Source organism: Mustela nigripes, chromosome X (assembly GCF_022355385.1).
Source record: "Mustela nigripes isolate SB6536 chromosome X, MUSNIG.SB6536, whole genome shotgun sequence".
Lineage (NCBI taxonomy): Eukaryota > Metazoa > Chordata > Mammalia > Carnivora > Mustelidae > Mustela > Mustela nigripes.
The window spans coordinates 104,308,796-104,320,287 of NC_081575.1; the positions used below are offsets into that span (position 1 = coordinate 104,308,796).

An 11,492-nucleotide genomic window follows, 5' to 3' on the forward strand; every position below is an offset into this window, starting at 1 on the left:
TGCATATTTCAAAAGCCCTTTTAATACACTTATTCGAGGGGGAAATAACCTTAATGCAAACTGCGAAGATTCTACATGGTTAAAATGCACCAGTCCATTTATCAGTGGCATTTAGAATAGTTTCTTGGCAGAGAAAATATTTATTAGGACCCAATTTTTCTCCATCTGTGTTCTCCTCTTTAAAGAAAGTGCTGAGTCGTATATTAACACTTCAAGGTCTTGACTACTTTTTATCTTGAAAAAAAGCGAGAAAATGTTTGTCATTCCAGGAGCATAATCAGTTGAGCCGGCACACAATGACATAGTTAATTCACCAACGGAATTTGTTGCCATAGCTCCAGGGAGGGACCGGGTAGATTAAACAATGGCCTTTTTCACGAGGGCAGCTTCCTCCACAACCTGCCTGTCCCCCACGCCACAGGCCATCAGAGCGCCAGTCCAGAGCACAGCAGTTGTCAGTGAACAACAGCCCGGAGGGGACAAGTGGAGGCCTGTGGTAAATAAAACAAGAACACCCAGCACCTTGGATCTCTGCTTATTCAATCACTGGGACGTGACTAGCTCCTCCGAGTGCATCTTCAAGCTAAACCTTCGGTCAAGTTCACCGGTGAATCCAGAGAAGGACAATTTCACCGTGTGACTCGAAAGAACTCCAAAACGAAGAGAGGACTCTAGAAAAAGAGAAAGGGGGGCAGGATCAGACATGGTGGGCCACCAGGAAAGCACCACGGAAGGGGACGCCGGGGACAGTGGCGCTCCCACATTCTGGCGCAAGGTAACAGTAACATACATGCTTTCTTAGTGATTTTTGCCTCTTTGAATATCAAAGTCGGTCCAAAAAGGGAAGTCCTATGTATCTGTGAGTGTAATGGTTCTGTGATAATTAATAGAGTCACACTCGAAATGGAAATAGTATCCTCTCCATCTTAAGGTGATAAAAAAGAAAAATTGTGACTCATCTTTCTTTATCCCCTGACTTATGCAAGCTCCTTGGATAGAATTAGATGACAGGAACAGATTCTCCTTCTTAAAAAAAAAAAAAAAAAAGAAAAGGAAAAAAAAAGTCAAATCAGTTTGAGAAAATGTAGGTGGTTCAAGGCAAAGAATGATGCTGTGGGAGCCTGAGGGCTTTGGAGAAGTGTTTTAACCAAGCGTTCATTACCCTATAAAATGAGAAATTTTCCTATTAGAAAAGTCACAAAATCCTGACACCTATTTCTGAATTTCTTGGAATGCAATTATCACGGAAGTGAGAGTACATATGGTCTTTTATTTGGGGGGTGGGAGGGTGCCCAGGGGAATGTGCATTTTAGTGGAGCCTTGTTAAATTAAATGAGTTCTAGATAGAAAAAGTTTAGGTGGTGGGATGAAATAGTGAGAAGATTTCAGATGAAGTGAAGAAGACATTAGGGCCAGGGGAAGCTTCCTGGCAATGCTATGTTTCTGTCTCACCATAAAGCTGATTTCCCACCACACCCCTGAGAGTGGTTTCTTGGGTCTCAGGACATCAGCCCTGCTCTTTCGAGTTTCGGCACTGTATCAAAACCTCCCCATGCCCCTTCGAGTGCCTGTGGATAGCACCACATGCCTCACAATGTAGTCTGGGCCCACAGCCACTGGGCACTTGAACAAGCTGACTGGTAAACCATTTCCCCCAACTGGTCCCTTCCCCATTCATCTCAGTATTGTCTCTGATTTGGAAAAATGTATATGTTGAGGACTCATGAGTTTTACCGGCTCATTTTGTTGAGTAAATGGGGGAATCAGGAGGTATTTTAGTCATTCTTTCATGCCTCATGACAAAAATAGATTTGAAATAATATCAAAACAACTGGATTCAGTTCTTGACTGCTATGAATATGGAAAGTGGAGATGATCTTTCTATGCCCTGTCACGTAGAATTAAGTCTGTGCAAGTAAATCACACTGTTCTCCCATGCCTTTTGTGAATTGAAAAATAGGCAAAGTCTTCTCATCTCATGGGTCTCCCAAGAGCATCACTTACTATAACAATGGCTGCAGTTTGGGGACATGTGGCTGCCTCGGTCAGTAGAACATGTGACTCTTGATCTCAGGGTTGTGAGTTCGAGTCCCACATTAGAGGTAGTGATTACTTACAAATGAAATCCTTAAAAAAAATAATGGCTACAATTTTCAGCCCTTAGTAGGTGTCATGCCCTGTGGTGAGTACTTTATGTACCTTATTTCATGTGATGACATCAACAAAAGTGCTTAAGCTCCTAACTACTTGCCTCTTCTGCTAATTTGTACCTGTGAAACGGACTGGGTTTATTTAATCTCCTTGGGAAATCAAGATGTTCATCGGAACAATAACAAAGAAGTGATTGCGCTGACATTTTTTTAAAAAGATTTTATTTATTTATTTGACAGAGAAAGAGACCACAAGTAGGTGGAGGCAGGCAGAAAGAGAGGGGGAAGCAGGCTCCCTGCTGAGCAGAGAGCCCAATGCGGGGCTTGAGCCCAGGACCCTGAGATCATGACCTGAGCCGAAGGCAGCGGCTTAACCCACTGAGCCACCGAGGCGCCCCTGCGCTGACATTTTAATCCCCCATTTTGTTTCTCAGTGTACTTTTGGTACACGAACTGACCTCAACTTCTATAAATTTAACTTTCTGATTTCCACTGCTTTTTTTTTTTTTTAAGATTTTATTTGTTTATTTGGGAGAGAGAGACAGAGATAGCAAGAGAGAGCAGGGGCTGGAGGAGAGAGAGAAGCAGGCTCCCCGCGGAGCAGGCAGCCAGACACAGGGCTCCATCCCAGGACCCTGGGATCATGACCGGAGCTGAAGGCAGACGCTCAACCAACGGAGCCCCCCCAGGCACCCTTCCCACTGCTTTTGTGCACCATACACTGATACTCCCAAGCTAATGGTACTGCTTACCAGCCAATAGTTATAAACATTGTCATTAAATATTTTATCTGAACAGAGAGGATAGTTATGAATTTAATAATATTTATGAGCTCCCTAGGAATGCAAACTCCCTTTAAATGAGAGAGCTGGTTATTCATTTTCCACATGTTTAACTTTGGTACTTGATTGGCACTTATTTGGAAATCGGAGAATGCCTGAATACATCTCAATTCCTCTTACTCCAAATCCTCTAAGGTAGCTATGATTTATATTTCATTTTCAAGTGAGAAAATTGAAGCTCACAAAAGTTAAGTAAAATGCCCAAGTTAGTAAGGGTACAGTACAGCTGGAATTCAGGGTCTTGGATTCCATTTTCACTTTTTCTTTAAGCCTGCACTGTCAAATAAGGTAGCCACTAATTGCTTATGACCATTTAAATTTTAATTAGTTAAAATTAAATAAAATTTAAATTTTAGTTCTTCAGTGGTACTAGCCACCTTTGAAGTGCTCAATAGTCACACAGAACTCGTGGTTTCCTCCTTTGAACAGCTAGAATATTACATCATTGCAGAAAGTTTTATTGGATAATGCTGTTTTAAGTTGTAATGTCTCTTTTCTATATGTTGACACATGTCCTCAAAACACATTGCAGTTCTAAGTAATAAGGATTTAATATTTTACAGTAAAATTTCATTCATTGGAAGTCTCCTCATTTGCATAGCACCAAGTTAACTTTGATCTGCAAATTAATAATATAGATAAGAGGCAAGGAGACATTAAATGCACTTCAGAGACCAAAGATTTTTAAGCACCATCAAATAACTCCAGAAGCACTCACTTAGATGCAAGCAATTGATATGATAATTACACATCGTTTTTATTTATTCATTAAAACAGGATCCCCTAAGGTGCCCTGGTAGGAAATAATATGGTTAGCCTAGTTCTTTATGGCAAACCTTCTGCTATTTCTAAATTCTATGTAAAATCATCTTATACTACTGATTTACCTTCCTCTCTTCCGTTGGGTCATTAAGGAAATTAGTAGCATAAAATACTATCACAATAAAAATTTTATGAGCTCAAGATCTAATTCTGAAACCCTTGCTTCTTCCCCTCTATCCCAGGATACCCTGGAAGGAGTGCTCCTGTGGGCCCCCATAAAACCTGGAACACAGGAGAGGTTCTATAAATATCTTTTGATTGGCTGACAGAGACAGTTCTTTCAAGATGTCACCATTGGAGGGAACCTCGATTTTCTATAGAGAATTCATGGATCAAAATGAAAACTCTCTCATTTTATCTTTTCCCTTTACCAGTCTTCATTGTGAGATAAGGTCTTCCTATTTGAAAGGAAAGATAATTTCCAGGCATTCGGTGGGGGGGGGGGGGAGAGGGACAGGAGCTCAGTGCACTCCTGCCTGAGGATCTGGAACTAAACCTGCCAACTCCTTCAGCAGGGAGAGCTGCCTTCCCAGGGCACCAGTCACCGCACAGGCCCATCAGTTCTTAAATACTATGTTGACCCTATTTGCCAGGTACTATCCTGGTTCTAGGTAATAGAATAAAAGAAGAGGACTTTGAGCTACTGAGAGAAGAATGACACCTGAATTTCTAAATCTTTAACAGAGGTGGATTCTTGCAGCTTGCTCGAAACGGTCATACCAAAGATGGGTTCCTTTTTAGTAAAGAACACAACTGATTTCCTCAATTTAGTGGTTAGCTTCAAAGAATATGATTTGTTACTGCCCTGTCTTCGGTGAGGAAGATCTCTAGTGTGTAAGCCATAAGTAAAGAAACAAAAAAATAATTGAAACAATATGAATGTAGATTGAACATTTAGTTTTTCTTTGCAGGGAATTAAACAATTTGGAACATTCCAGATTTCTGAAGATTAGATATCTGAGCATCTTTTAAAGGCACTAAGCCAAAGTATATTACGTTTTTACTTTTTGTTCCAAAACACAATTAGAACTTCTTTCCTCTCCTCCATCTGTAATTCCTTCCCTTTATAGCAACAGGCATGTTATTTGCACAACTTGCAGTTAACTCAACACAGTCTTTGCCTCCTTTGGAAACTATATGGTAGAATGACCCAAGGGTCGCCGGTCCTATTTACACCAGTGAACAGATGTATGATCACTGCCATGGGCTGCTCTGCTGATAGTTCTCACCCTGGAAATTGATGAGTAATGCACACGCTCCATGCTTGTTCCAACTGAATCTGGGGTTCTGGAGGACACTCATCTCTCCCTAAGCTATAGATGCCCACCCACTGTGGTCCTTTAAGCAAGCTTTGACTATTAGGCATCCTGGAAATCTTACAGCTCACCAAAATGGCTCAATTTTGCACACAAAAAGTTGCGTAGTGAGAGATGAAACCTGTGTCTGCTGAAACCTGGGGTTCTTCTAGTCTTCCCGGTACTGGAAACTATGGGAAGAAAAGGAATCTTACTGGTATCTCTTATTTTTGTCCTTTATTCTCAGAGAGTTGGAACTAGCTCTGACATGCCATGGAGCAAAGGATATATGAGAATGGGCATCCAATTAATCTTGCCCCATTCTTGCAATGAGGACTTATAATGTGAAAACATACCCTTTATTTCAATCTCACCCAGGTATTAGAGCATTTCAATTTTTTTCAATTTTGATACTTTTTTTTTTACCTGTTATCTATTTTTATTTCAAGATAGGTATTTTTTTCCAATACAAATCTTTTTTTTTAAGTATAATTTTTTATTTTTTATAAACATATATTTTTATCCCCAGGGGTACAGGTCTGTGAATCACCAGGTTTACACACTTCACAGCACTCACCAAAGCACATACCCTCCCCAATGTCCATAATCCCACCCCCTTCTCCCAAACCCCCTCCCCCCAGCAACCCTCAGTTTGTTTTGTGAGATTAAGAGTCACTTATGGTTTGTCTCCCTCCCAATCCCATTTTCTTTAATTTATTCTTCTTGTACCCACTTAAGCCCCCATGTTCTCTATGCCCAACATGGGGCTTGAACTCATAACCCCGACATCAAAAGTCGCATGCTCTTCCAACTGTACTAGCCAGGCGCCTCTATAAGAGCACTGTAAAGTTTTCTCTGACTTTTCATGAACTAGAAATTTTCTCTCTTTTTCTCTCTTGCGTACGCACACACACGTACACACAGATACACACATAGAAAGAGAAGAGAAAGGAAAGACAATGGAAAGTATGACTCAGGATGAAAAGAAAATAATAGCTGCTTCACATCTCTCCTCTTCGTTTCCATTAAGTCTTAAAAGTACAGAAGAATTTAAATGTTAATTTTTTTAAAGCAAAGATGATATGATTCGATTTTAATAGTACCATCATATTAATTTGAAAAAATCAATCATTGGGCACCTGGGTGGCTCAGTCATTTAAGTGTCTGCCTTCACCTCAGGTCACGATCCCAGGGTCCTGGGATTGAGCCCCCCCCATCGGGGTCCCTACTCAGCGGGGAGCCTGCTCCTCCCTCTCCCACTCCCCCTGCTCTCTCACTGTGTCTCTCTGTCAAATAAACAAATAAAAATCTTTTGAAAAATCAATCATTAAGTGCTTGCTCTACCTATATACCCCTGTTCTACATATTCTTGGAGAGTGCGGACATCCATCTTGGATGCACGGCTCCTGATGTACTGTTGATGCTTAGTAAATGTTTGTTGAATGAGTGAAAGGAAGTTAAATCAGTGTTCATTCTGTATCCTTCTTGCCCAGAGAGAATCCTGAGTTTGTTCATCAAAGGGCAAGTCTAGGTTGTCCTGGAGAATGAACAAATTTCAACCCAGCCTCTGAGGCACGCATCATTGTGGGACCGATTTCATTGTAGACCGATTTCAACTTGACCCCAGCCTCTAAACTGCGTGGCTTTATCATTAATGCCTGTAACAGAGATGTAGCGATCACTGTTTACAGGACTCTCTACTCCAAATCCTGCCAGAATCCTAGGGTTGCTGTAGGTTTGTGATCTACGAAAGCCAGGCGGGATCGCTCAGCGATACCAGAGGGGGCAGACTCCCTCTCTACAGTTCTTCCGCAGTTTCCCCAGAGACGTGCAGAGCTGGATCAGCCTCCAAGAGAGATAAGAAAGACTTGTCTGCAAATCTGCCCCATGAATTCTTTTCCATGCGGCTACTATACCTTCCCTTAAGGTGGCAGTTGAAAGACTTTTTTGTAAGGAATTTTGTAAGGAATTGTAAGGAATTCAATACAAAAATGGAGAATGAATAAAAGAGTTTTGTAGGGTTTTTTCCATTATACAAGGTAGGAGAGTTATAATCTCCAGGAAGCACAATAGAAGTCTTCTTACCATTTACAGTGGGTACTAGTAGGTTAGTTAACTGAAAAGTAAAATGTTTCTAATAAAGAGTTGTTTGAAAAATGGTTAATGCATGCGTTAAATATTTTGCTTAAACTTAAAATAGATATATTATTAATTGGCCAATCCTTTAATTGGACCACTGATTAAAGGTCTGTGTTGTCTTTTATTCATAAGGTATACACATATGCAACAGCTATGATTTCTATTTTTGGTTTATTCTAAGTGAAGTGAAAACTCAAGATATTTTCAAAACATTGAGTATAGAATCCTAGATTTGGGGGGATTTTGTTCCCTATCTTTTACAGTTGTCTTCCCCTCACCTAATTCAACAGCAATTTTTAAAAGCCACATGACTATTTATCTTTCCAAAACAATTTAATTGCTTAAAAATAACTTTTTTGCATCATTTTTATCAGTTTATATAACATTTAATTAAATTGTATCATTGTAGTCACAATGGCATAGATAGGTTTGGGGAAAAGTTCAGTTAATTCTTGGAAAATGTAAAACTCAACGATTCAGAGCTAAAATACCCAGGCTTTCTCAAGAGTAACTTACCAGTAGACAGAGCACTCAGAGTGCTCTGAGGACCCTTAGGGAAAATGGAGAACCCTGTAGGTTGCTTAACTTAGAGGTTGTTTAAGGGAATCACTCTTGTTCCTCTCTAGACAGAAAAGGTTAAAAATAATAATAACCAGAGCAGGAAGGACATCTTTTTTGTGTTTGTCTTCCATGCTTCAAGGGTCACTACATTATTTACTGAGCACCTCCTTTGTAATAGACACTCAGGAGATTCAAAGGGCCATTTTTTTTTTAAAGGTTTTATCTATTTGACAGAGAGAGAACACAAGCAGGGAGAGAAGGAGGCAGAGAGAGAGAGGGAGAAGCAGGATCCCTGATGAGCAGGAAGCCCGATGCGAGGCTGAATTGCAGGACCCTGGGATGGTGACCTGAGCCGAAGGCAGATGCTTAACCCACTGAGCCACCCAAGAGCTATTCTTTTAAATATATAATCCACGTCATAAAGGGTATAATTCATTGTTGCTTTAGTACACTCACAGGGTTATACAACCTTCCACACAATTTAATTTTAAGATTTTCATCATTGCCCCCAAATTGTACTCATTAGCAGTCCCTCCCCAGACCCCTCAATACCCCCAGCGCCAGGCAACTGCCTATTCCAGACATTTCACAGATGAGGAATCATACAATATGTGGTCTCTTGTGTCTGGCTTCTTTCACTTGGTTTATCTTTTCAAGGTTTATGTATGTTATGTATGTTATAGTGTGTATCTGTATTTCATCCATTTTTATGGCCAAATAACATTCCATTGTATGGAGAGACCACTGTTTGTTTCTCCATTGATCAGACAGTGACCATTTGGGTTGTTTCCACTTCTTGGTTAGTGTGAATAATGCTTATGACATTTGTGTACAAGATTTCTGTGAACATGTATTTCCTTTTTTAAAAAAGATTTGTTTACTTACTTGAGAGAGAGCACAGGTACGTGAGCACAGTGGGGAGGGGCAGAGGGAGAGAGAAGATCTCAAGCAGACTCCCCACTGAGCATGAAGCCTTATGTGGGGCTCGAACTCACAATGCTGACATCGAGACCTGAGTTGAAATCAAGAGTCAGGTGCTTAACTGAACGTACCACCCAGGTGCCCTATGAACATATGTTTTCAAATCTCTTAGACAAACACCTAGGTGTGGAATAGCTGGGTCAAATGGTAACTCCATTTTTAACTTTCTTAAAAAAGATTTAAACATTTTTTACTGGAGAGAGAGAGAGAGAGAGAGAGAGAGAGAGGAGGGGCAGACAGAAAGACTATCTGAAGCAGGACTCCCCGCTGAGCATGGAGCTCAAACCCAAGACCCAGAGGTCACAACCTGAGTCATAATCTCAAGGTGGATCCCTAACTGACTGAGTCACTCAGGCGCCCCTCTATTTTTAACTTTTTGAGGAACTGCCAAACTGTTTTCCAACGAGACTGTACTGAGTAACATTCCTACCAGCCATGTATGAATGTTCCAGTTTCTCCACATCCCCACCAACACTCGTTATTTTCTATTTTCAAAATCATAGCCATTCTAGTGGGGGTGACATGGCATCTCTTTGGGTTTTTGATTTGTATTTCTGTAATGACTAGTGAGGTTTAGCATTTTTTCACCTGTTTATTGGCCATTAGTGTATCTTCTTTGGAGAAACCTCTATTGAAATCCTTTCCTCATTTTGAATTGTGTTATTCGTTGCAAAGACCCGTCTTTGGCTTAAAGTAAGGTTTCTCAACCTTGGCATTATTGACATTTTGAGCTGGATAATTCTTTGCTGTGGGGGTGAGGTCGTGGGGGGAGGGAGGCCTTTACTGAGCAATTTCCCTGGTCTCTACCCACCAAATATCAGTAGCATTCCCAAGTTCTGACAATCAAAGCTCTGTCCATGGTGCCTGGCTGGCTCAGTCCATAGATCATGTGAGTCTTGATCTCAGCGTTGTAAGTCCGAGCCCCACCTTCAGTATGGAGATTATTTAAAAATAAAATACTAAAAAAGCTACATCCAGACACTGCAAAATCACTCTTGGGGGCGGGCACAAAATCTCCCCAAGAAAAGAACGACTGCTCTAAAAGAGCCGCCTGTGTAGCTGAAAAACACTCACACAGAAACACAAGTTCAGGATGATGTAAGAAATGATGGTGATATAAGAAAGTGGAGGTACCCTGGAGGCGTGAACTGACTTCCCAAGTCTGGTTGATGGGTTCGCTAACAATAAGAAAGAAAATCAAGTTTACAAAGGAGAATTATATAACATTATGAGATAATGATTTGATACCATAACACAAAAAGAATTGTAAGTTTGTATATGAAAGTATCAAAAGTGTGGTACATCTAGAACTAGAGGTTTTATGAGAAGGTGAATTTACTGTGAGCTGATGGCCCCTTGATGGTCCTAGGCATGAAGCGTAAATGGCTGTTACCGTGGCCTTTCACTCTTAGCCCTTAGCTTCATTTCTCCTGTTAGTTTCATCTCCTAGTGGAGATATGTGCCCATCTGTCTCAGACAGAGATTGCTGGATTCCAAGGAACAGTGCCCACTAAGCTAGCTTTTCCTTTCTTTAAAAACAGATTTTATTTATTTGAGAGAAAGAGAACAAGCACAAGAGCAGAGGGACGGGGGAGAGGGAGAGGGAGAAGCAGACTCCTTGCTGAGCAGGGAGCCTGATTGGGGACTTGATCCCAGGATCCCATGAGGATCCCAGGATCCTCATGACCTGAACCGAAGGCAGACACTTAGCCGACTGAGCCACCCAGGTGCCCTAAGCTAGCTTTCTCAGTGGGGGGAATGCAAAGGTCTATCGAATAGAATCCACAGAAAAGCTGAAAAGCCAGTCTCAGCAAGGAAAGGGACTGGAGCAGCGTGAGAAGACCTCAGAAAGGGTTATTTGCAGAGATATTTACTCTAATCCCCTGACCTACTCAGACTCCATCTCTTAGTTCTAATTCCTTAAAGAGGTAGTTGAAGGATCTGAGAAACCCCTGAACAATGACCAGGGCTTGGCTTCTTAATCAGGTGTCCCAACCCTGGGCTGTGCAGTGGGATGGGTTTTCATAGATGGGGTGGAGAGGGTTGAGGGAGAGACAAAATAAAAGCAGCTACCTCATTGGCCTACCTCATTGATCAGGCCATTCTACCACCTGTATAGATTTCCTCCCCCACTTTTTTTTTTTTAAAGATTTTATTTACTTATTTGACAGAGAGAGATCACAAGTAGGCAGAGAGGCAGGCAGAGAGAGAGAGAGGAGGAAGCAGGCTCCCTGCCAAGCAGAGAGCCCGATGCGGGACTCGATCCCGGGATGCGAGATCATGACCTGAGCCAAAGGCAGCGGCTTAACCCACTGAGCCACCCAGGTGCCCCTCCTCCCCCACTTTTTGTCTTCACAAACATTTTTGCCTTATTTCTCCATGAAATACACAACACATCTCACAGAAATGGCCTTGCTATTGTTTGCCAGTTGAACACAATTACCCCCAATTACCTATGGCCTTGTGGTCTTAATGTCAAGTACCTTGACATTATTATTATTATTATTATTATCATCATCATTATTATTAAATAATTTCCACACCCGATGTGGGGCTCAAACTCTCAACCCGAGATCAAGAGTCACATGCTCACATGGGGGCTTAAGTGGGTAGGAGAAGAATCAATGAAACAAGATGGGATTGGGAGGGAGACAAACCATAAGTGACTCTTAATCTTACAAAACAAACTGAGGGTTGCTGGG

The 11,492-nt window shown here is 41.4% G+C and overlaps 1 protein-coding gene across 1 annotated transcript in view; it reads left to right on the forward strand.

The window, feature by feature from the left end:
• Nucleotides 1–415: 415 nt before the first annotated feature.
• The window catches only part of PCYT1B (phosphate cytidylyltransferase 1B, choline), a 121,034-nt gene continuing 109,957 nt past the window's right edge, over nucleotides 416–11,492 (forward strand). Inside the window, exon 1 of the mRNA XM_059384900.1 lies at nucleotides 416–775. Coding sequence (XP_059240883.1) covers nucleotides 704–775 — 72 coding nt within the window. The 5' untranslated portion in view covers nucleotides 416–703. The remainder of the gene's footprint in view (nucleotides 776–11,492) is intronic.